This window comes from Rhipicephalus microplus, chromosome X (genome assembly GCF_043290135.1).
Source record: "Rhipicephalus microplus isolate Deutch F79 chromosome X, USDA_Rmic, whole genome shotgun sequence".
Taxonomy (NCBI): Eukaryota; Metazoa; Arthropoda; class Arachnida; order Ixodida; family Ixodidae; genus Rhipicephalus; species Rhipicephalus microplus.
In genome coordinates, this window is record NC_134710.1 from 61,120,242 (window position 1) to 61,144,428 (window position 24,187).

The 24,187-nt window shown below is 46.2% G+C and overlaps 1 protein-coding gene across 11 annotated transcripts in view; it reads left to right on the forward strand.

The window, feature by feature from the left end:
• The window catches only part of LOC119176097 (COP9 signalosome complex subunit 8), an 80,195-nt gene that overhangs the window by 27,039 nt on the left and 28,969 nt on the right, over positions 1-24,187 (forward strand). For 4 of the 11 annotated variants that reach the window (XM_075876917.1, XM_075876913.1, XM_075876915.1 and 1 more), the window contains exons 4-6: positions 1,159-1,288; positions 19,818-19,934; positions 19,997-20,059. In XM_075876917.1, coding sequence (XP_075733032.1) covers positions 1,159-1,288; positions 19,818-19,934; positions 19,997-20,059 — 310 coding nt within the window. Of the gene's footprint in view, positions 1-1,158; positions 1,289-10,077; positions 10,235-19,817; positions 19,935-19,996; positions 20,060-21,680; positions 21,837-24,187 lie in introns of those variants that run through there. The other 7 variants (XM_075876914.1, XM_075876921.1, XR_012886779.1 and 4 more) reach the window with 6 other exon arrangements.

Genomic DNA, 24,187 nt, shown 5'->3' on the forward strand with positions numbered 1-24,187 from the left:
AGCACAGTTCTTTCAGAGCATGGAACAGATAAAGAGGGCGACTTTCACACTTCTAAGAAAGCAAAGCAGGTGATTGGAAGGGCCAATATGTCATCTTTCGCAACAGTGCTATTTTATGGCCTGTCATTACCACTTTGAATTAACTGATAGGTAAGTTATAAAGCAGATTAGGTCTGAGCCACTTCTGAAGGCTTTGTTTCGGGGCACCTTAAAGAAAAATGTTAAAGTAAGCTGGCAATGAGCGGTCACTCTTTTGAAATGCCCAAACCAAGAGCTGAGGTGTGGCAATGCATCATATTTTCGAAAACATTTGCTAGGTGCTAGTCACATTCATTAAGCTGGCCATGACGTTGGGATCCCACTGTTCTAAGTCAATCAATACAACCATATAGTAAATGAGCCATTATGGTTGTACACACAAGACTGAGCTCTCAGTGTATCTGTGAACATTTCAATTGGAAGTGGTTACTTTGTCACCACCTGTCATTTTTGCCATTGCTGCCTGGTTTTGAGCAGACTCGTGGGCCTGAACTTTCAGTCTTAAACCACATTGGATGTCTTTCTTTGTAAACTGTGGCATTCAATGGCACAGAAAGGCTGCCACCTTTGAATTGTGCCTGCAATTCTTTCACTTGTATGATTGCTTACACAACCAGAGAAAACCTCATAAACTACCCAAGCCTGACTGCCAAGACACACTTGCCAAAACAAAGCATGACATCTGTGGTGTATTACAGCTCTTGCAGCCACTTCTGGCACTTGCTGCGCGTAATGGCATCACCTTCAAGATTGGCTTCCATTATTGGATTAGCAAACATTACCAATGTAAACTAGGGCCGTCTTCTAGATTAGTTCTCTTTGAGAATAATTTCACTGATTGTATGACACACTGTCCATGCAAAGCCCTAATTGTAGAAGATTGGCAGTCCTAAACTGAGAAGCCTAATTTTCTTAGCCCTCCAATCGGAAATTACCTCCCAACTGGGAATGTCCGATGCTTGGTTCAGAGATAAGTGCCTTAATCAAGAGGTATTTTTCAAATAGATTAGCCCTTTATAAGGTTTTTAATATAGTATTGTTACCTTAGAGACTGTTTATAGTGTTTCACGCTAAAAGTAGTGAATGCTTTCTCCTGTTGACTTTTATTTTCTGTTTAAGTCTCACACAGAGCTGGGAAACATCTGGAAAGTTGGCCAAGGTTTATGGTTCAAAGATTTTCCTGCAGTCTACAATGTTTTATCCCAAGAATGGCCTGACCATGTCAAACCTATCATGCAGGAACTTGGAGGTAATTTCAGTACTTTACAAGCACATTTTTTACCCTGCCTTTTTGTGCACTGTCCTGAAACATTTTGTCTTTTTTTCTTTATTGTTATAATTTCGTTCGTAAAGAGCTGGGTATGTAAAATCGGACATATTTTGCCATTAATATGAATTTACAACATTGATATGAATAATAATATAGACAGTTTCCATATTAACTTTTAGTTTGCATTTAGAAACTTAATGTTTCTAAATGCAAACTAATCACCTTTAGTCGCAAACATAACTTTAATAGCCAATACATAATTGATAATAGCGTTGTAGAGCGCACTGATAATTACAAACACCTAGGCATAAACTTAAATTCTACACTTTCGTGGTCCACACATATCACTTCTATCTGTGCCAACACATCAAGATCATTAGGTTTTCTGCGCCGAAATCTACAGTGCTCCCTCCGATGTGCGCAAACTGGCTTATCTTGCCCTAATCCGTCCTCAACTGGAGTTCGCATCCTCCACTTGGTCACCATATCAACAATAACTCATAGATAAGTTAGAATGTATACAGAACAGAGCTAGGCGATTCATAGCGCGTAATCACAGCAATCACAGCTACCCGTCCAGCGTAACACAGATTAAACATAGCCTTGCACTCGAGCCACTGAAAATTCTCCGCGACATCTCACTTTTATCACTATTTCACAAACTCATTCACACCAGCATGATGCCATCTGTTCACCTTAATCTAGCACATCGAACTTCGAGCAGACTACATAACACCTTTAGCTTATCACGTATGTACGGTAATACTAACATACTAAAGCTTTCAACCAGTCGGCTCTTCCACGAGCTATTCGTTTGTGGAATGATTTGCCAGATGATCTTGCATCAGAACAAGATCACACAAAGGTCTATCATATTCTTAAAAAATACTTATGCACCAAAAACTGCTCTATCGCATCTTCGTAATCATCAGTGTTATAGGACTGTTGCCAATGTTTTTGCACTAGTGCTAGGTTGTAGTTACTGTCATATTTTTTTTGTATTTCACCTTCACATACTGTACCTCACTTTTCTAGTATGTATTTTGCTTACATGTTCACAAGTTGAACTGCATTTTCTATTATATTCCATATTTGCCTATGTATGTTTGGATATATACAGTGCAGTCCACTTATAACGATATCGAGAAAACCTAAAAATATGATCGTTATAACCGGTGATCGTTATATCTGGACTGCCGCCAAAAAATCGTCGCCGGACGTACCTTTTGTAGCTCCAGGCTTCATTTCGCTATTTTCACCAATTAATAAATATTGTAGATAGTAGGATGTCAAAAACAAGACTTTATTTATTACTCCGAAGAACGCATCACGGGTTCGCTGAGGAAGAGAGACTGACCGACGGCGGGGTGGGAGCAGTGGGAGGAAGAAAGCACAGCCAGAGGTACACAGCCGGAATGCCAACGAGGCCCCGCCCCGATGCCGCCGCGCCGCTTTGCTTTTCGCTTTTTTTATTTTCTCTCTCTTTCCCGCGTTCATTCGGCAATCTACGAGTAGCTTGCCGTTGTAGAAGGCGGGGAGCCGCGGAGCGCGTCACTTTGCTTTTTGCATTTTTTTTTAAAATTCTCTCAGCCTTTCCGCGGTCGACGCGCGGTGAGGCGCAAAACGTGACACAGCTGGCGCCATCTGTAGCGCGTTGCGCCAACTCGCGATGCTCTCCTCGGCTTTTTGAACGGCCGGGACGCGCTGCCGGCGCTGTGCTGCAGTGGCGGCAGATACGTACTCGCCTACGCTAACTTTTCGTCTTGTCTCGGCATAGTTCGTTTCAGAGGAACTTATCAATCTAAATGTTACGATTATTCTGAATGAAACATGCCGTCCACGGCAAACTTTTCATCGTTGTATCCGATATGCGGTGGATAACATATCGTTATATATGGTTTTTTTCCCCATAGCCCCAATGCATAAAATGAGACTGTTAAGTCGACCCATCGTTATAACCGATATATCGTTATATGTGGTATCGTTATAAGTGGACTGCACTGTATGTATATATATTTTCTAACATATCTGTACTAGCTGCATACTAGCATACAGCATGTATAATAATAAATATAAATATTTATAAGATGCTCAAGTGATGTAAGACTTTAGAAGTCGTTATGAACACGCATTTCCTCTTAACACACGAATAGCAACCCTTAGCTATAGCATTCTTTTCGGAACCGAAGACAGTGAAAGCTGCTCCAAAGCACCATCTTTTTGCTCCAGAATCTGCTCCAAAAAGCAAAGTGTCGCTTTCTTCACTGTGTTATGTTTGAAACTTCAACCATTTATACTCTACTAAGCCATATTCAACTTTGTAAGCACAGTCACCACCCCATGGTTTCTGCACCATGCTCATTCGTTAGAATCCCTAAACCTCGTGAAGAATCCTGCCAATTTAATTCTGGTAAGGGCACATGTGCCTACAGCAGTTGCACTCTGTCTTTTCAGAATTGGCAGTGGAACTGGCTCAATCAATAATGGTCTTCTTCAGACCTGCTGAATGTAAAGATTTCCGAAGCCCTTCTCAATGGCATGCCTCATATTGTCACAATGCAGAAACAGCAGCAGTTAAATACAGTAAACTCACTTTAATTGTACCAGAACACTGGAAAACTGATCGGAAGAGAACCTCTTTCTCCCGCTGCGTGTGTACTTCGTTGTTCTCTTGGTGCTGCATATTCAATGCGGCATTTTCCCCCCTCCAGAGAGCAGCGTCCCGATGCTGTTCTACAAAAGACGGTGTAGTAGATGTATGATGTAAATCAGTCCGAAAAATAGGGCTTCATTCGCACAACGTGCACGAATTCTGTTTTTTGCTGGCGAGTTGTCGAGGGGCTGTCAGGAACGACCACGTAATTAACGTCGCTCAGGCGTTGTAAAACTGTGTAGGGGCCAAAATGCTTCTTTAGCAATTTTTCAGACAGTCCCTGGCGGCGGATAGGACTCCATACCCAGACTTTGTCGCCGGGCCGATAGACGACATGTCGGTGTCATAGATTATAACGTTGGGCGTCGTAATTTTGCTGCTGGGTGATTCGGACGCGTGCAAGCTGCCTCGCTTGTGCTCGTTGAGTAAAAGATGCAGCGTCCAGATCGATGTCATTGCAGTCGTGCAGTAACATGGCGTCAAGCATCGTCGTCACTTCACGGCCATGAAGGAGACTGAACGGCGTTCTTTGTGTAGTTTCTTGCTGCGCTGTATTATAGGCGAACGTGATGTACGGTAGAATGTAGTCCCAGTTCTTGTGATCCGCATCAACGTACATACTCAACATGTTGGCAATAGTCTTGTTGAGCCGTTCTGATAAGCCGTCGGTTTGTGGATAATAGGAAGTGGTTTTCCGATGGGCTGTTCCACTGAGCTCAAGCACTGTCGTAAGGAGCGCGGCCGTGAAAGCGGCACCTCGATCCGTTATGATTGTCGGAGCACCGTGCCTCAGGACGATATGTTCTACGAAGAATCCTGCGGTTTCAACGGCGGTGCCACTTGACAAAGCCTTTGTTTCCGCGTAGCGCGTAAGATAATCAGTGGCGACTATTACCCACTTGTTGCCAGCATGGGAAGTCTGATATGGTCCGGGGAGATCCATTCCAATTTGGGCAAAAGGTATCGTGGACACTTGAATTGGTTGTAATAGTCCAGCTGGTTTTAATGGTGGCGATTTTCGTCGTTGGCAATCGAGGCACGTGCGCACGTAATGCTTCACAATAGCTGGAAGTCTTGGCCAGTAGTATTTCTGATGGATTCTGGCCAATGTGCGTGTGTATCCGAGATGACCAGACGTTGGCTCATCGTGGCAAGTACAAAGTATCTCCTCACGGAGTGACGTCCGAACGACAAGTAGGTGTGTGCTTCCTCTGGGAGAAAAGTTCTTCTTATAGAGAACACCACTACGTAAGCAGAATGACGGCAGGCTCCTTGCAAATCTTCTAGCGACGGTTGTTGTCCGGCCATTCAAAAATTCAATAAGGGGAAGCAACTCACTGTCTTCTTTCTGCTTGCACGAAATCGTAGTAGTGTCGACGACTCCTACAAACGCCATGCTGTGATCTTCTGTGTCATCGTCGCGCTTTATCGGTGACCTTGATAAGCAGTTGGCGTCGGCGTGTTGCCGTCCAGACTTATACACGACCGTCATATCAAACTCTTGAAGGCGTAAGCTCCACCGTGCGAGCCGACCATACGGGTCTTTCAAGTGTATCAGCCAGCAGAGAGAATGATTGTCGTTTACTACGTGGAAGGAACGGCCATAGAGGTACAGACGAAACTTCATAACCCCCCATACGACAGCAAGACACTCTTTTTTCGTTGTGGAGTAGTTGGACTCGGCGCGGGAAAGCGTCCTACTAGCATATGCGATCACACGCTCGGCTGAGTCTTGCCACTGGACGAGTACAGCGCCTAAACCCACGTTGCTGGCATCTGTGTGGACCATGGTAGGAGCATCCTCATCAAAGTGAGCAAGCACAGGCGGAGTCTGCAGGCGTTGTCGGAGATCGTCAAATGCCACTTGTTGATCGTCGCCCCATGAGAACGAAACGTCTTCTCTTGTGAGTCGTGTTAACGGTGAGGCTATGTGGGATAAATTGGCAATAAACCTTCGGTAGTATGCACATAGGCCAAGGAAACGCCTGACTGCTTTCTTGTGTTTTGGCACCGGAAATTTTCTGACGGCCGCAGTCTTATCGGGATCAGGTCGAACACCTTCATGGCTCACCACATGGCCTAAAAATTGGAGCTCCTTGAAACCAAAATGACACTTCTCGGGTTTCAGTGTCGGGCCAGCAGACCTTATTGCCCTGAATACCGATAGCAGCCTGCTCAGGTGTTCCTCAAATGTTTTTGAAAAAACAATGACGTCGTCCAGATAGACCAGACATGACTGCCACTTAAGGCCTGACAGAACGGTATCCATCAGTCTCTGAAATGTTGCGGGGGGGCTGAGCACAATCCGAATGGCAAAACTTTAAATTCGTAAAGCCCGTCAGGCGTTACAAAAGCCGTTTTTTCTCTATCTCGCTCGTCGACCTCAATTTGCCAATACCCACTTTTGAGGTCCATTGACGAAAAGTAGCGTGCATACCTCAGCCTGTCGAGTGAATCATCGATGCGCGGTAATGGGTATACGTCTTTTTTTGTCACACGGTTCAGCTTGCGGTAGTCGACACAAAATCGCAAGCTTCCATCTTTCTTTTTAACCAGCACTACCGGCGATGCCCAAGGACTTCTTGACAGCTGGATGACGTCGTCATCGAGCATTTTTTTCACTTGTTCCTGGATCGCTTCGCGCTCTTTCGGTGCTATGCGGTATTGGTTCTGTCGTATTGGCCTTGCCGTCTCCTCCGTTATTATCCGGTGCTTTGTCAGTGGCGTTTGACTGACCCTCGAGGTCGATGAAAAACAGTCTTTGAATTGATGAAGAAGATCTACTAGACGCTGTCTCTGCATTGGTGACAAATCCGTGCTTACGTCAATAGGTGGTGGGGCTGGCGTGGCTTGTGGCTCGTCCTGTTGTACTACACAGCACTCGCGGATTTCGGTGATCTCGTCGAAGTAGGCAACTGTAGTGCCTTGTGTGATGTGTCATCGCTCATTGGTAAAGTTCGTCAACAAAACCTCCGCTTCACCACACACAACGTTGACGATACTTCTGGCAATTGCAACACCGCGAGAGAGTAGAAGCGTCAATACTTGTTCAGCGATTCCTTCTCCAGTATTCATCTCGCTACACGTGACTGAAACAAGGCGGCACGATAACGGAGGTACGGTCACATCGTCAATGACTGGCAGGGATTTTCGGTGTAGCGCTGCACTTTGATCTGCTGAAAAGGTCAGTACACCGTCCGGTATATTGATGATGGCACCATATTCACGCAAGAAATCCATGCCCAAGCTTGCCTGTTTGCAACACTCAGAAAGAATAACGAAAGTTGCGACGAAGGATGCATCCCCCATCTTCATTCCTGCGGTGCACTTTCCGGTAGGTGTGAGTAGCTGCCCTCCAGCTCCCCTAATTTGCGGTCCTGTCCATTCCATTCTAACTTTCCTGAGCGTGTCTGCCAGACTCTCACTCATTATTGAGAAGTCCGCGCCAGTGTCGACCAATGCCATGACGTCATGTCCGTCAATTGTAATTGCAACTTCGGCAGTAACAACCCCATCTTTCGTCAATTCATTGAAAATGTGTCTCTCTTCGCTCGGCAGTGTTGGGGGATTTTCCGCACTTCGACGATTCGCAACCTTCCCCCCCTGAGGTCGCTGCTTTTAGTTTCCCCGGCGTGGACTAGGAAATCTCCCTCTTGGCATGTCAGTGGTGCTCCGTCCAGAGGATGGAGAATAGTGCCCAGGAGAGGGTGAGCGCGACCGAAACCCAGGAGGAACATCCCGCGGGGTCATGATACTCGTGTCGACGTCAGGTGTTTCGTTGAAATGGCGCCGAGGAACAGTGGAAGGAAACCCTTGGTACCCTGCGACGCGACGGGCAATACCGAACGATGTGGCCTGCTTCCCCACAATGGCCTATGGTCAGGGGTACGCCAGATGTCAGTTTTGGGAAGTGGTGGCCGCCTCGGCGTCGAAGTTTCTCTGTAGTACCAAGGCGCTGTCGGCGGATGTTGCTGGTGGTACTGATGCGGTGTCAGCACGTTCGCTGGCTGTCGGCAAACTATGTCTGCATAGCTTGCCCTGGGAGTGATCGTGTTCGGCTCAGGAAGCGAGAGCGCTTGCCTGATCTCCTGGCGTACAATTTCCGTTACTGAGGCGATCGTGCAGTCGTTCGGTTTGGCGACGAGCTTCTTGACCTCTTCTTGTACGATTTCTCGTATTAGTTGGCGCAAAGAAGTTTCGTCGGGTGTTGTTGCTGTGGTCGTGGCTGCCACACTGATCGGTGCACTGTGGGTTGGGCGGTCATACTGGCGATAACGTAAATGCAGTGCGCGTTCGATGGATGTCGCCTCCTTGGAGAATTCATCTACACTTGTAGGCGGGTTTCGTACGAGACCAGCGAAGAGCTGCTCCTTAACGCCTCGCATGAGGTGGCTAACCTTTTTGGCTTCCAGCATATTAGGATCTGCTCGACGAAATAGCCGCGTCATGTCCTCAACAAACATCATAACGGATTCATTTGGTTTCTGAATCTGTGACTCGAGGAGACGCTGTGCGATTTCTAGTCTTCCGGTGCTCGCGAACGTGTCGAGGAACTTCTGCCGGAACTCGCCCCAAGACGACCACACGCGATTCGTGAACCATGTTCGGGCTCTGTCTTGGAGCGGAAAAGAAACGTAGCCCAATTTCTGTGTGGTGTTCCACCCGTTAACATTCGCTGTGTGCTCGAATTCCTCGAGCCAGTCATGTGCGTCCTCATATGCGTTTCCGTGGAAGTCAACCGGAAGTCGAGGGTTCAAAACAGTTACCTGTGTCGTGCTTGGGCTGGACATGTTGGGGCCAGTGCTTCCAGGTGCTGTCATGCTTTCTGGCATGGTCACGCTTTCCGGCAATGGACCGAACTCCGGACTGAGGCCTAACAGGCGGCGGCTGCTGCGGTGAACGGGGCTGTCGATGCGCGGAAGTCTTTCTGGACTAGATGCGGGGCTGTTGTCAAGCGTCCCGAACATGTACCCAGCGCCTTCAGCAGCGTCACAATGCAGAAACAGCAGCAGTTAAATACAGTAAACTCACTTTAATTGTACCAGAACACTGGCAAACTGATCGGAAGAGAACCTCTTCTTCTTTCTCCTGCTGCGCGTGTACTTTGTTGTTTTCTTTGTGCTGCATATTCAATGCGGCAATATGTCATAATGTGGTTTTGACACGTAAAAACCCAGAAATTAATAATAATAATAATAATAATAATATATTGTTATTATTTATTATTATTATTGTTAATGAGACATTATTACCCAAACTCAGGCTATTACCGGAAACTTCGTCTGCCAGTCATTCATGACTGAAAAATTCACAAGGGATTTGGCTTGTAGATGTGAAATATTAGCACATTAAATCACCAGAAATCTTCATGCATGACTAGTAATGAGAATGTGAGCCTGAAGCGCCTCCGGTGCACCGCAGTACGGTCAATACATTACTTGAAATAATAGTAAAAGAAATGCAGTTTTATTGCTTGTTTTACTGGACATTGGCCTCTCTTGTCTAAGTATAGCCTTTAGGTCGCACATATTTTGTCTCCTGAAAGCCATCTCAAGTTAGACCCTGAGTTATTCAATTATATGAGTTGTGAAACTGCATTTTAAAACCTAGACGCACAGTTGGCCAAATTTTTCAGAAGTTAGTTGACGTTTGTGTCACCTGGGAGCAGCAACAAATAACGTGTCTAATAGTGGACGAACGGTCAGCAGGTGGCGCGACAATCTGCTCACTCCCGACGGAGGGGGGAGGGCAATGACGTGTCCAGATTTGTATACATAGCGCCTGGGAGGAGTTTCACAACTTATATGATTGAATAACTCTGAGTTACATTCAGTGCATTTGGTTTCAATATTGTTATGGTGCACCATCGACAGGATCAAGCGTAGCACTTTGCGAAGAGGACGAAGATGCCTGTGCGTTGAACGCTTGCGCGAGAGGCAACTCAGCCATCTTGTTCGGCTGCCAATTCTCTGTGGGCGCGATACGATAAACCTAGGTCTTGCCTTGTCATATTTGGTGGAGGTGCTGGGTAAACGCCTCACAACGAAACTTCGCAGCGGCCGTCGTTTGAAGGGTCATTCTGCAATGATTGTAGAATGACCCTTCATGATTGCAGATTCTGTGTTCCTGCGGCTGGAGATGATGCGGCGACTACATCTCCTCCTGCGAACACAACCATCGTGCTCGAACTCCCGCGGGATCCTGGCACGTTTTGCGGTTTCGGCGATCCAGATGAAGTGGACGTTGAAGATAGGCTGGCAGAGTACGAACGTGTGAGTACTCGATACTGATGTGGCCCGACTCTTATGCTGGTGAACCTGTTGTTCTATCTTAAGGGAACCGCCAAATCGTGGTATGAGAACCATGAAGGAGAACTCGGGAGTTGGGCAATGTGCAGGGAGAAAAGGTGTGACCAGTTTGGGAAGCCTATTGGAAGAAAAATGGCTGCGAACAAAATGCTCGCGTCTCGGGCACGGACCTTGACGGAGTCGTATGTCTCGTATATAGAAGATGTGTTAGCATTGTGTCGCAAAACCAATGCCAAGATGCTGGAGGCTGACAAGATTGGACATATTCTTAACAGGATTGCGAATGACGCATTCAATCTCTTCATCCGCAAAAATTATTCTACAGTGAACGCCATTATAAAGGAATGCTAGCGCTTTGAGCTAGCGAAGAGCCGGCGGATTTACAGCGTGTTTGCCCGCCTTCCGAATACGGCTGCCACTTCGTCTTGCGAAGACCGTGCAAGAACACAGCCACCACCTCCAGTTTCATCGGATCAGGTGACCCGAATTGTACGGTGCAAACTTGAAGCCATTACCCCTGTTCCGGCTCACACTGCTGCAAGTGACACGACCCCACTCGCTGCTAACATGTTTCAAGCCATCGTCTGCCAAGAACTCGCCAGCATAGGTATCCCCTCGGTGTGCGCTTTGCCCAGCCCGCAGCGAGCTCCATAGCGTCCACCCTCGTCCTATCACGAGCGGCAGTTTACGGCTCAATCTCGTGACACTGCTGTGTGGAGAACCGCCGACAATCGACCAATTTGCTTTCATTGCCCCTGTATCGATCAATGTCGTTCGGTACTGCAATTACCACTGGTCCTCGCCAGCTCGGACGTTGTCTGAACCTTACTACCGGCAGGACAGCACCCGCTTTGCATCTGCGGCGCAGCCTTTTTCGCCAAGAACTACAGAAGGTTGAACAGCCGATCTCCATCACCGCATGGTCGTCAGTCGCGTTCGCCTCCAGGACGTCGCCAGTCGTCTCGCTCACCGCAGACTCGCAGGCCGTCGTCCCTATTCAATCCCGCTCCTACTTAGCCAGAAAACTAGACAGTGCAGCGGCCAGAGGTGACACTGCTTTATCGACTTCCTCCACAAATCCTCTCTTGACTCTTCCGAGGAGACAGAGTTTGTTAGACGTTGACGTTGATGTTGTGACTATTTCTGCCCTTATCGATAATGGAGCACTCATTTCTGTAATAAGCGCGAACCTTCGCCGACGCTCACGCCTGCCGCTTCCCGCACACTCCGAGTCGCTGATGGGAGGACCCTTGCCGTTCAAGAGATGTGCACAGCCCATGTGTCCATTGTCGGTCATCCTACATTAGTTCAGTTTGCCGTCATTGAAATGTGTCCTTATGACCTAATACTTGGCTTGGACTTCCTGTCACGTCATTCTGCGCTCATTGATTGTGCCACTGGTGCTCTTCAGCTTGAGCTGCCTCAGCTTGCCGTTTTTCCAGCTGACCATTCTCTACACTTATGCTCTCGTCACACGTTTGCTTGCCTCCGCAAGCTACTACATACATCACTTTGTCGTGCTCACGTGGTGTGCCCAATGGTGACTACCTCGTCACTCCTATAGTTGACGTACTGATGGCCCGAGACGTTGCCCTTGCTCACACTGTTGTCTCCGTTGCTGATAATACAGTGGTTATACCCCTACTCAACGTCAGTCTCTTGACTGACTCAAGTTATTTCGCAAGACATATCTTTGGCCACCCTATCTCCGGTTCACAGCTGCAACGTTACTGGTTTGGACACCGATGCTTCATCTGCCTGTCTTGGCCGCAATTACACTCTGCCTGCCGATGACATTAACAAGATGATTTCCCCCGATCTCACCCCAGCACAAGCTGCTGGCCTCCGTCTTCTGCTAACATCATATAGAGACATTTTCGACTTCGACCATTGCCCTCTCGGCCAAACAACTGCCATGACTCACGGGATCAACACTGGTGATGCCAGTCCTATATAGCGGCGTCCATATTGCGTATCTCACAAGGAACGCCGAGTAAATCAGAATGAAGTGGACAAAGTGATTACTAAAGACGTCGTAGAACCATCATCCAGCCCCTGGGCCTCCCCAGTCGTGCTCGTTGAGAAGGATGGCAGCTAGCGCTTTTGCGTAGACTATCGCCATTTGAACAGAGTCACTCATAAAGATGTCTACCCTTTGCCTCGGATTGATGACGCCATCACTTCTCGTCTATCGACCTTCGGTCGGGCTATTGGCAAATTTCCGTCGACCCCATGGATCGTGAAAAAAACGCTTTAGTTACGCCCGACGGCCTCTACTAGTTCAAGGTTATGTCGTTCGGACTATGTAATGCGCCGGCAACGTTCGAGCACATGATGGACTCCCTTCTCCGAAGATATAAGTGGTCCATCAGCTTATGTTACTTAGACAATGTCATCGTCTTTTCACCTACCTTTTACAGCCATATCACACGTCTGTCGGCTGTTCTGGATGTTTTTCAAAGAGCTGCTTTCCGGATCAATTCTGCAAAATGTCATTTCGAACGTTGCCAAATCACCATTCTTGGCCACCTTGTCAGTGCCGCTGGTGTTCAGCCGGATCCCGACAAAGTGCGTGCAGTACAAGAATTTCCATAACCACGTTCAACCAAGGACGACCAAAGTTTTGTAGGGATATGTTTCTATTTTCGTCGATTTGTCCACAACTTCGCTGACATCGCTCTACCGTTTACTGATCTCTTAAAGAATTACGTTCTCTTCGCATGGGGCGTAGAGCACGCGGACGCTTTTTCGGCTCTTATCCATCTGCTGACCACGCCACCAATACTGGTCCATTTCGACCCTGCATCACCTACAGAGCTTCGAACTGATGCTTGTGGCCGTGGAATTGTAGAGATCCTCGGCCAACGACAGCACGGGAAGGACCGTGTGGTTTCTTACGCCAGTCATCTTTTTCACCTGCCGAACGGAAGTTCTCCATCACTGAGCATTCACGTGAATGCCTAGATTTAGTGTGGGCCATGACAAAATTGAGGCCTTACCTGTATGGCCGAACTTTTTCTGTTGTTACTGACCATCACACTCTCTGTTGGCTCTCATCGCTAGAGGACACAACTGGACATATCTGTCGCTGGGCACTGCGTCTGCAAGAATACTCGTTCATGGTCCACTACAAGTCGGGAAGCCTGCACACAGACGCAGACTGTTTGTTACGTCATCCGGTTGAAACGCCAGACGTGACAGACTTTGAATCAGACCCCCGTGTGCTCTCTATCCACGCTTTCGGTGATATCTCTACCGAACAACGACGTGACCCATCGTTGCTCTCCATCATCGAGCGCCTGACCTCTGCTCCAACAGATTCTTCCATTCGCCTGTTCGAACTGCACGATAACATTCTGTACTGTCGCAGCTTCAACGCCGATGGCCCGGAATTCGCCCCGTCGCGGTGGTCTAGTGGCTAAGGTACTCGGCTGCTGACCCGCAGGTCGCGGGTTCGATTCCCGGCTGCGGCGGCTGCATTTCCGATGGAGGCGGAAATGTTGTAGGCCCGTGTACTCAGATTTGGGTGCACGTTAAAGAACCCCAGCTGGTCAAAATTTCCGGAGCCCTCCACTACGGCGTCTCTCATAATCAAATGGTGGTTTTGGGACGTTAAACCCCACAAATCAATTGATGGCCCGGAATTACTACTCGTGCTTTCCCATCACCTGTGTTCCAGCGTTCTTGAGCAACTCCACAACGTACCTACCGCCAGTCACCTAGGAGTCTCTCGTACCTACAATCGTGTGCGTCACTTTTTCTGGCCCAGACTGTATCGTTCTATGGTTCGCTACGTCACTGCTTGCGACCGCTGTCAACGTCGCAAGCGCCCCTCTGTGCTACCATGCGGCCTCCTACAGCCCATCGACATACCGAGGGAACCATTCTTCCGGGTTTGCCTTGACTTGTTGGGCCCGTTTCCTACGTCCATCTCCGGGAATGAATAAATGGGTAGCAGTCCCAACAGATTACGCCACACGCTTTGCCATCACTCAAGCACTGCCGATAAGCTGTTCCAATGACGTCGCTGACTTTCTTTTGTATGAAGTCATTCTTCATCACGGCACTCCGCGACAGCTGCTTACTGATCGAGGGAGGTGCTTTTTTTCACGTGTTGTGGATGACATTCTCTGCGGCTGCTCCACTGAGCACAAGCTTACCACTGCTTATCATCATCATCATTATCATCAGCCTGACTACGTCCACTGCAGGACAAAGGCCTCTCCCATGTTCCCCCAATTAACCAGATCCTGTGCTTGCTGCTGCCAATTTATACCCGCAAACTTCTTAATCTCATCTGCCCACCTAACCTTCTGTCTTCCCCTAACCCGCTTGCCTTCTCTGGAAAGCCAGTTAGTTACCGCTAGTGACCAGCGGTTATCCTGTGTATGCGCTATATGCCCGGCCCATGTCCATTGCCTCTTCTTGATTTCAACTATGATATCCTTAACCCCCGTTTGTTCCCTAATCCACTCTGCTCTCTTCTTGTCTCTTCAGGTTACACCTACCATTTTTCTTTACATTGCTCGCTACGTCGTCCTCAATTTAAGCTGAACCCTCTTTGTAAGTCTCCAGGTTTCTGTTCCGTAGCTGAGTACCGGCAAGATACAAATGTTATATACCTTCCTCTTGATGGATAGTGGCAAACTACCTGTCACAATTTGAGAGTGCTTGCCAAATGTTCTCCACCCCATTCTTATTTTTCTAGTTACTTCATTCTCGTGGTTCGGCTGCGCGGTTGTTACCTGCCCTAAATAGACAGTCTTTTACAACATGAAGTGCACTATTACCTATCTCGAAGCACTGCTCTTTTCAGAGGTTGTTGTACATTACTTTCGTTTTCTGCAGATTAATTTTAAGACCCACCTTTCTGCTCTTTTTGTCTAATTCCGTAATCATGAGTTGCAATTCGTCCCTTGAGTTACTCAGCAATGCAATGTCGTCGGCGACGTGCAGGTTACTAAGGTACTCTCCATTAACTCTTATCCCTAACTCTTCCCATTCTTGGCCTCTGAAAACCTCCTGTAAGCACGCGGTAAATAGCATTGGGGAGATTGTATTCCCCTGCCTTACACCCTTCTTGATTGGTATTCTGTTGCTTTTTTTATGAAGCAATATGATAGCAGTTGATCCCCTGTAGATTCCTTGCAGGATGTTCATATATACTTCATAGACGCCCTGATTCCGGAGTGTCTGCGTGACATCTGATAGTTCTACTGAATCAAATGCCTTCTTGTAATTTATGAAGGGTATGTATAGTATTTGGTTATACTCTGAGCATTTCTCTATTACCTCATTGATAGTATGAATGTGGTCGATTGTTGAGTAGCCTGTTCAAAATCCTGCTTTCAGGTTTCTGTTCCGTAGCTGAGTACCGGCAAGATACAAATGTTATATACCTTCCTCTTGATGGATAGTGGCAAACTACCTGTCACAATTTGAGAGTGCTTGCCAAATGTGCTCCACCCCATTCTTATTCTTCTAGTTACTTCATTCTCGTGGTTCGGTTCCGCGGTTGTTACCTGCCCTAAATAGACATAGTCTTTTACAACTTGAAGTGCACTATTACCTATCTCGAAGCACTGCTCTTTTCAGAGGTTGTTGTACATTACTTTCGTTTTCTGCAGATTAATTTTAAGACCCACCTTTCTGCTCTCCTTGTCTAATTCCATAATCATGAGTTGCAATTCGTCCCCTGAGTTACTTAGCAATGCAATGTCGTCGACGACGTGCAGGTTACTAAGGTACTCTCCATTAACTCTTATCCCTAACTCTTCCCATTCTTGACCTCTGGAAACCTCCTGTAAGCACGCGGTAAATAGCATTGGGGAGATTGTATTCCCCTGCCTTACACCCTTCTTGATTGGTATTCTGTTGCTTTCTTTATGAAGCAATATGGTAGCAGTTGATCCCCTGTACGCGGTAAATAGCATTGAGGAGATTGTATTCCCCTGCCTTACACCCTTCTTGATTGGTATTCTGTTGCTTTCTTTATGAAGCAATATGGTAGCAGTTGATCCCCTGTAGATTCCTTGCAGGATGTTCATATATACTTCATCGACGCCCTGATTCCACAGTATCTGCGTGACAGCTGATAGTTCTACTGAATCAAACGCCTTCTCGTAATTTATGAAGGGTGTGTATAGTATTTGGTTACATTCTGAGCATTTCTCTATTACCTCATTGATAGTATGAATGTGGTCAATTGTTGAGTAGCCTGTTCAAAATCCTGCTTGTTGCTTTGGTTGATTGAATTCTAATGTTTTCTTTACTCTGTTAGCAATTACCTTTGTAAATAGCTTGTATACTACGAGAGCAAGCTGATCGGCCTGTAATTCTTCAAGTCCTTGTCATCTCCTTTCTTATGTATTAAGATGATGTTAGCGTTCTTCCAAGACTCTGGTACTCTTCCCGTCAGGAGACACCTCGTAAACAAGGTGGCTAGTTTTTTTAACACAATCTGTCCTCCATCTTTCAGCAGATCTGATGTTACCTGATCCTCACCAGCACCTTTGCCTCTTTGCAAGCTCTCCAAAGCTTTTCTGACTTCTATCATTACTGGTGGGGTGTCAGCTGGGTTACTGCTAGTTCTTGTAGTATTAAGATCGTGGTTGGCCCAGCTACTGTACAGATCTTTGTAAAACTCCTCCGCTATTTTAACTATCCTATCCATATTGGTAGTTATTTTGCCTTGTTTGTCCCTTAGTGCATACATACGATTTTTGCCTATTCCAAGTTTCCTCTTCACTGCTTTGACGCTTCCTCCGTTTTTCATAGCGTGTTCGATTCTCGCCATCTTATACCGTCTTACATTGCATACCTTACGCCTCTCAATCAACTTCAAAAGCTCTGTCAGTTCTATTTTGTCTGTTGTACTTGAGGCTTGCATGATTTGATGCTTCTGAATGAGATTCTTCGTTTCCTGGGAAAGCTTGCCAGTGTCCTGTCTAACTACCCTGCCTCCAACTACCACTGCACACTCCATAATGATACTCGTCAGATTATCATTCATTGTATCTACGCTAAGGTTGGTTTCCTCACTAAGAGCCGAGTACGTGTTCTGAAGCGAGACTGAATTCCTGTACTTACCTCTCAGTGCTAGCTCATTGATTGGCTTCTTGCGTATCAGTTTCTGTCGTTCCTTCTTCAAGTCTAGGCGAATTTGAGACTGGATCATTCTATGGTCACTGCATCGTGCCTTGCCAACCACTTCCACATCCTGCACGATGCCTGGGTGTGCGCTCATTATAAAGTCTATTTCGTTCTTATTTTCGCCATTAGGGCTCCTCTATGTCCACTTGCGGTTTTCTCATTTTCAGTAGAACCACCGCTTATCATCCACAGACAAACGGATTGACCGAGCGTCTGAACCGAACGCTGACGCAGATGCTGTCAATGTGCGTTTCACCAGATCACAGTGACTGGGACAAAGCACTCCCCTTTGAGTACAACTGTTCACGGCACGACACAGCTAGTTATTCGTCGTTTTATTTACTATTTGGCCGACATCCTGCACTACCATTTGACCACTCCTTCCTTCGGCTGCCCCCTTGTCTACTGAGTACGCCAGCATTGTCGTTTCTAGAGCCCATGCAGCCCGTCAGCTTGCCCATGATCGACTACACTTGTCGCAAGAGCACCAAAAAGACCATTGTGACAGTCGCCACCAAAGTGTGCACTTACCGCTGGTGTCTCTGGTACTTCTCAGGACACGAAACCGCCAAGTAGGCTTATCAGAGAAGCTACTACCACACTACCATGGCCCCTACAAAGTGTTACGACAACTCAGTGACGTGAACTACGAGATCACACCCCAAACAATGCCTCTTCGTCCCCCTCTCTCCAGACGGATGTTGTCCACGTTTCCAGACTCAAACCGTATAACCCTGGTAGTTCGTCGCCGCCGTACCAAGCGCCGTGACGGCGCTTCCACCGCGGGGGAGTGATGTTACGGTACGCCATCGATAAGAGCTTGCATAGTACTTTGCGAAGAGGACGAAGACACCTGTGCATTAGACGCTTGCGCGAGAGGCAACTCAGCCATCTTGTTCGGCTGCCGATTCTCTGTGGACGCTATACGATAAACCTAGGTCTCGCACCGTCACGTCACAATATCAGCATTGAAATTTGATTAATCAGTATATCAAATTGTGTAGGATTTTTTTTTCTAAAATATGAGCGTCCCATATATCAAGACACCCTACAACTTTCCCACTAAGCAGCCACGTTCAAGTAGTAGTAAAAGACAAATCGATACAAAAGACCCCAGCGTGCCTGCACTGAAACAAGGGTTCATAAAAAATGTAAATGGGGTACCCTGCTTATAAGAGACTCCTCATTTAAGCAACAACAATTGCTGCCCAGTGCATGTTTCTTTAAAGAGGTACAACTTTATACATACAGGCTCATAAGAGCTTTTCAGCACAAGCATTTCATGCCTATTCCCATCATCTGTACACCATACCACCCAGTATGTCCCAGCATAACCACCATATTTTCCACTACGTCCCACCATAGCCATCATAATTCCCATCATGCCCACTATTATTTCCACTAATTCCACCATGTTTTCCAGTATCCACCATGGCAATTTTTCCGATAGGGGGGACTGAGACATTCGCAGAAAATCATGACATACCAATGCAGCTCTATCGTCTGCTGGAAAGAGACTCTTGCGGGGGGGGGGGGGGGCTCTGATGCTTGATTTGCATCGCGATGTTGTGCTAAAGCAGCGTAAAGCATGAGCACAGCTTCTGGCTCCAAATATCACTTGTTGGCAGCGCGATGCTGGACTCAAGAAGGTACCGATGGTTCTTGATTCAGTAGTAGTCGGGGCTGAAATGCAGCCAACAAATCCGGTTTCGCTTGGCTGGCGTCCAGTCGCAGCTGCGATCACGACGCACAAAATCTACCCACACTTGTCTCACCGCTGGGTTGTTCGGGAAACTTTGCTTACTATTGTCGCCCCTGGTCTTGGAATCGCAGCCTTTGACGGCACGAGGAGTGGGTGGCATCGTGAAACAGGGATGCGGCGATCGTAAAAACAGTGCGAGTGAAATCACTCTTGCATCCTTTCGCATACAACAAATGTGTCTCAGCGCTCTATCACTGTCGATGTGACCATGAAGCGTCGCAGAAAAAGGGACAGCGTAGAGCACAACTATGACTGACGCCGGTCGGCGACGCACCGCTGGACAGGCAGTCGAGAAGGTGCGCCGGTTGCGTTTTCTGCCATTTCATTTTTGGCGTTACCCCAACGCGCATGAATTTACATGACTTAACAATTTTCTGTGCCTGACGGTAGAGCTGCCTTGCAGGAAGCTGGAGATGAAAACTTCAAAATTAGATTTAAAATGTTTTATTCGTGTTTCCCGGTTCCGGTGTGGGGAGAACGTTAACACTACATTGCAAGGAAACGAAAAACGTCCGTTTTACCGCACCTCAAAATCGTGTCAGTACTCCTTTAAAGTAAACCTGTGTTGAATATTGTCAGCTTTTTTTTCTTTAGCTAGTTGTTGATATGAACAGTCTGTAAATTACATTGCAGAGCGTACAAGACGGCGAGCCCTGATTCTGGTAGCCAAGGCATATTCCTCTATTTCCCTTGATGATGCCTCCTGCTTTCTGGGCATTCCCAAGCTTGAATTAGCTGATGGTAAGAAGGGTCAGTACGTTCATCAAAGTTCATTGTTGCACTTATATATTTTTTTTGCCTTCTTTCTGCAGTTGTGAGTTCATTGGGATGGTCCATTGATGCTACAAATGGCATGGTTTTGCCAACATACACTGGTAAGCATTTATGGTGGACTGTACATGAAAAAGCATATCTTAGAGCTTCCTTTTTTCTCTCCATCTCTGTTCTTTTGTTGTTGTTTTTCTTCATATTTGAGCTTGCTAGTTTCACTACTCAAGAGAAATTTAAAAAAAAGAGCCATTTGCCAAACTTTAATCTTTATCAAAAGAATGACCATCCTGGCAAATTAACAATGTGAAAGATGCATGGACAAGAATAGAAGGGACTTCATAACAAGCATGCCCCAGTCTAGTGGCTAAAGAACTTGGCTGCTGACCCGCAGGTTGCGGGATCGAATCCCGGCTGCGGTGGCTGCATTTTCGATGGAGGCGGAAATAATGTAGGCCCGTTTACTCAAATTTGGGTGCACGTTAAAGAACCCCAGGTGGTGGAAATTTAGAGAGCCCTCCACTAGGCCATCTCTCATAATCATGTGGTGGTTTTGGGACGTTAAACCCCATTTATCAATCAATTAATAATGAGCATGCTCACTGCCCCCTTTTTTAATATTGGGAGTGACATTGGATTATGTAGAGCCCCACTGACACGTTTTTCACTGACCTTGAAGAAATAAAACACTATAGGTAGGAAAAGATGACTCACAGTCAATAACAATTTACTAAAAAGTGTTTCTAAATATAAAACAAATGCACGGAGCTTCCTTAGAAGTATTTTCTCATCATTCTAGGCTTTAGAAAGTTTTTCATGGAAGTCAGCTTTTTTTTTTTTCATCTCTGTCAGAAACAGACCCCTTTTGGCATGTGGATGGCCTTGTGTCAATCCACATTACCAGGACTGGACATCACTGAGATTGGCAATTAGTTTGCATTAGAAATACATGACTTAGTGACCTGGGAACTTATGACCCCCCTACTGCCTGTACCTCAGCATGTCCAACATATCAGCAGTTTGCAACTTATAAGGCAAAAACATTGTTAGAATAGTATTCTGATGCGCAGGTGTCTTTTAATGCTTTGCTCAAGGTTTTTTGACAGCAGATACAAGAAGCATGATATGCAGAAAAATTTGAGTGAGAAACATGAAATCGGGGCTCTACTGCTTCCGTAAAGAGATGTTGCTTCACTGTGCAGCAAATAATGTGTCTAAACAGTGCCTTCCATGTACCAAATATCCGGGTTTTTGAATGGAAAAGTTCAAAGCTCATCATATGCAGATTTGCATTGCATGTACCTAATATTTTACATAAGTGACTACATTTTGGCTGTGGCTGTGGCTGTGGACGGCATTACATGCCATTTATGATGTTGAGTACAGCATCCGCCATATTAGAGGACCTCAGATGGTTAAATCAAAGGCATGCCTCATGTCCATTTTGTGGTTTTCTCATGTAAATTCTTATAATTGACTTTATTATAGCAGCCGCAATGAAAGTGCATAGCGAAATGACAGTACTTTAATAATGAATGGTCAAGCTGCATGTAATGCAAGTACAACTGAAAATACATGCTGGACTGGTGATACCATTAGTATTGTGTTTGTATAGGCCACTTGTTTTCTCTTTAGTAGCTCTAACGTATGACTGTGTATCTACAAACTGGAGTGTACTCATAATTATGATTTCTAACTGCTATTTTTTTACCTCTCTTTCCCTTTCAGTGGTCAGACATGACGATTCAACGCCGAGTGAAGAACAGTTGGCTAAACTCACAGACTTTGTAGCCTTCCTAGAAAATTGAGTTTTGCTGCAGATTCGCTGTCTACTTCACAGAAGTTTATGTTATGTCGATTAAAACTTGTAGCGTTTTCAGATAATTAAGAGTTGCTGCAGGTTCGCCGCCCTGTGATTACAATATTGGTTGGTTAAATGGTTGATTGATTGATTCATAGATATGTGGGTTATAACATTTCTAAACCTCCACGCTAAACCTCCACATGATTATAAGAGATGCTTGTATACAGGTTTAAAAAAGTTGAAGTGCTAACTGTAGCCTTCCTAGAAAATTAAGCGTTGCTGCAAATTCGCAACCCACTGCATACTTGAGACGTTAAATCCCACGTGTCGGTCAATCGACCTAAGACAACACCTAAGACAACACCTACCTAAGACAACACGAAATACCTAAGACAGTACCTAAGACAACACGAAATATACGTAACGACTAAAGGTAACAGGAATGCAGCAGTGATGACAAATAGGGCATTGGAATTACAATAGGTATGATGTTGTGAGAGGAATATGGAAAGGGGTCATGGTTCCTGGTGTGACGTTCGTCAATGCGGTCTTGTGCATGAGATTAGAAGTTTAAGCAAGATTAGAAATTAAGCAACGCGAAAAGGTAGGCTTGCTTTAGGAGCTCACGGGAATACACCGAATCAGGGAGTACAAGGTGATATGGGATGCACATCATTTGAGGGCAGGGAAGCTAGCAGCAAAATAAAATTTGAGAAGCGATTGAGAGAAGCGGGAGAGGAGCATTGGGCTAGGAAGGTTTTCAGCTACTTGTACATGAAGAATGTCGATACAAAATGGAGGAATTGAACCAGAATATTGACGGGTAAACACTTAGAAATAGCAGGGGGCCAAACAAAAAAGAGCTATCGGTTAAGAAGAAGGTGAAGGAAACGGAGACATGTGGAGAATCGGCATGATTAAGAAGTCCGCACTAGAGGTCTATCGAACTTTTAAGCAGGAAATTGCTAAGGAAAGGATCCATGATAATACTCAGGGTAGTTCTCTACTGCGTGAACTTACTTACAGCGCAACACCAGATAAAATACAGGGCTGTTTTCTATGTGTTAACTCGAACCTTGATGACCCGGCTTGCCTGGCAGCTATGATTGCCGTGTGCGTATGCAAAGCCAGAGTTGCTTCATGGCACTTCAGACAAGGAATTTGCCTGGCCGAGATGCAGGTGTTGTGTGGTTGGCTGAAGCCTTCGGATGGACATTCGCGAAGGATCTGCAAAATTCTCAAGTCTGAATGGTGGCGACAGCGCCGTCTTTTCTTTCTGTTCTACTCCTTCCCTGTCCTGTATTTTTTCTGGTGTTGCGCTGTAAGTTCACGATGGATCCTAACCAACTGGCCCAACTTAGTCTTACTAGTTCTCTACTGTTTGAGGCCAGGACGGGAGTACTGCGAACCAAGACATATCGGGCCAAATACGAAGGGGTAGACACAGTATGCAGTGCGTGTGGAGAGGAAGAAGAAACTGCCGAACACTTGATAATGTTGTGTAAAGGGCTTCACCCTATAGTTCAGGATGATGGCGCTGAGTTTTTCAAAGCACTGAGGTTTAGAGAGAGGGAGGGCAAAATAGTATTTAGGCGGGTAGAATTAACTGGAAGGAGGTTATCTGATTGGTGGCTAAAGTCAATGCAGGAGTGGAAATTAAACCATTCGCTGAAAAATACCAGTCCTATACTTCACTATTTAAAGGGAAAAAAAAAAGATAAATCTAGTTGTTGGTTCACTAAGTATTACGGCTAGGTGGCGTTATCCGCCACCCGATATAAAGGGTACAGCCACATCAATCCATCCATCCATCCACGATGCGCTCGTTCACCTCCACTACACGCTTGAGGCGCTAACGCAGCACCTCCAAAATACCATTCACCATTTTTCTTGCGCAGAACATCAAATAAACATTTTGTTAACTCTCTCCAAACGCAAGGCTATCGTCTTTCACCGACATTTACAGTGTAACGTGCATATTAGGGGCCAATTTTAAGTTTTTTTTCCTCTGGCTAGGGCCGATTAATCTGGCCTGCCCGATACAGAGGAATCAGCTTCAAATCATCATCATCCTCATGCGACGGCTGCACGAATATGACGTCATGGCCTCTCCTCTATTTTCCCTTCCTCCATGGTCTCGGGCATTCCTCCATGGTCGCGGGCATGGAGGAAGGAAAAACTGAGGAGAGGCACTATCCTATCCCAGTGCATTGCGAAAAGTGTGGCGGAAGTGACGTCAAATGTATGTGGAAAACAAACCAGTATGGTGCAAACAAAACAGCAGACGCTCCGCGGCGTGCTCTCAGAGCTGGTTCGCTTCAGCGCGGACTTATAGCCCCGGCGTAAACTTAACGCGTATTGTATTGATTTGATTGATATGTGGGGTTTGACGTCCCAAAACTACCATATGATTATTAGAGACGCCGTAGTG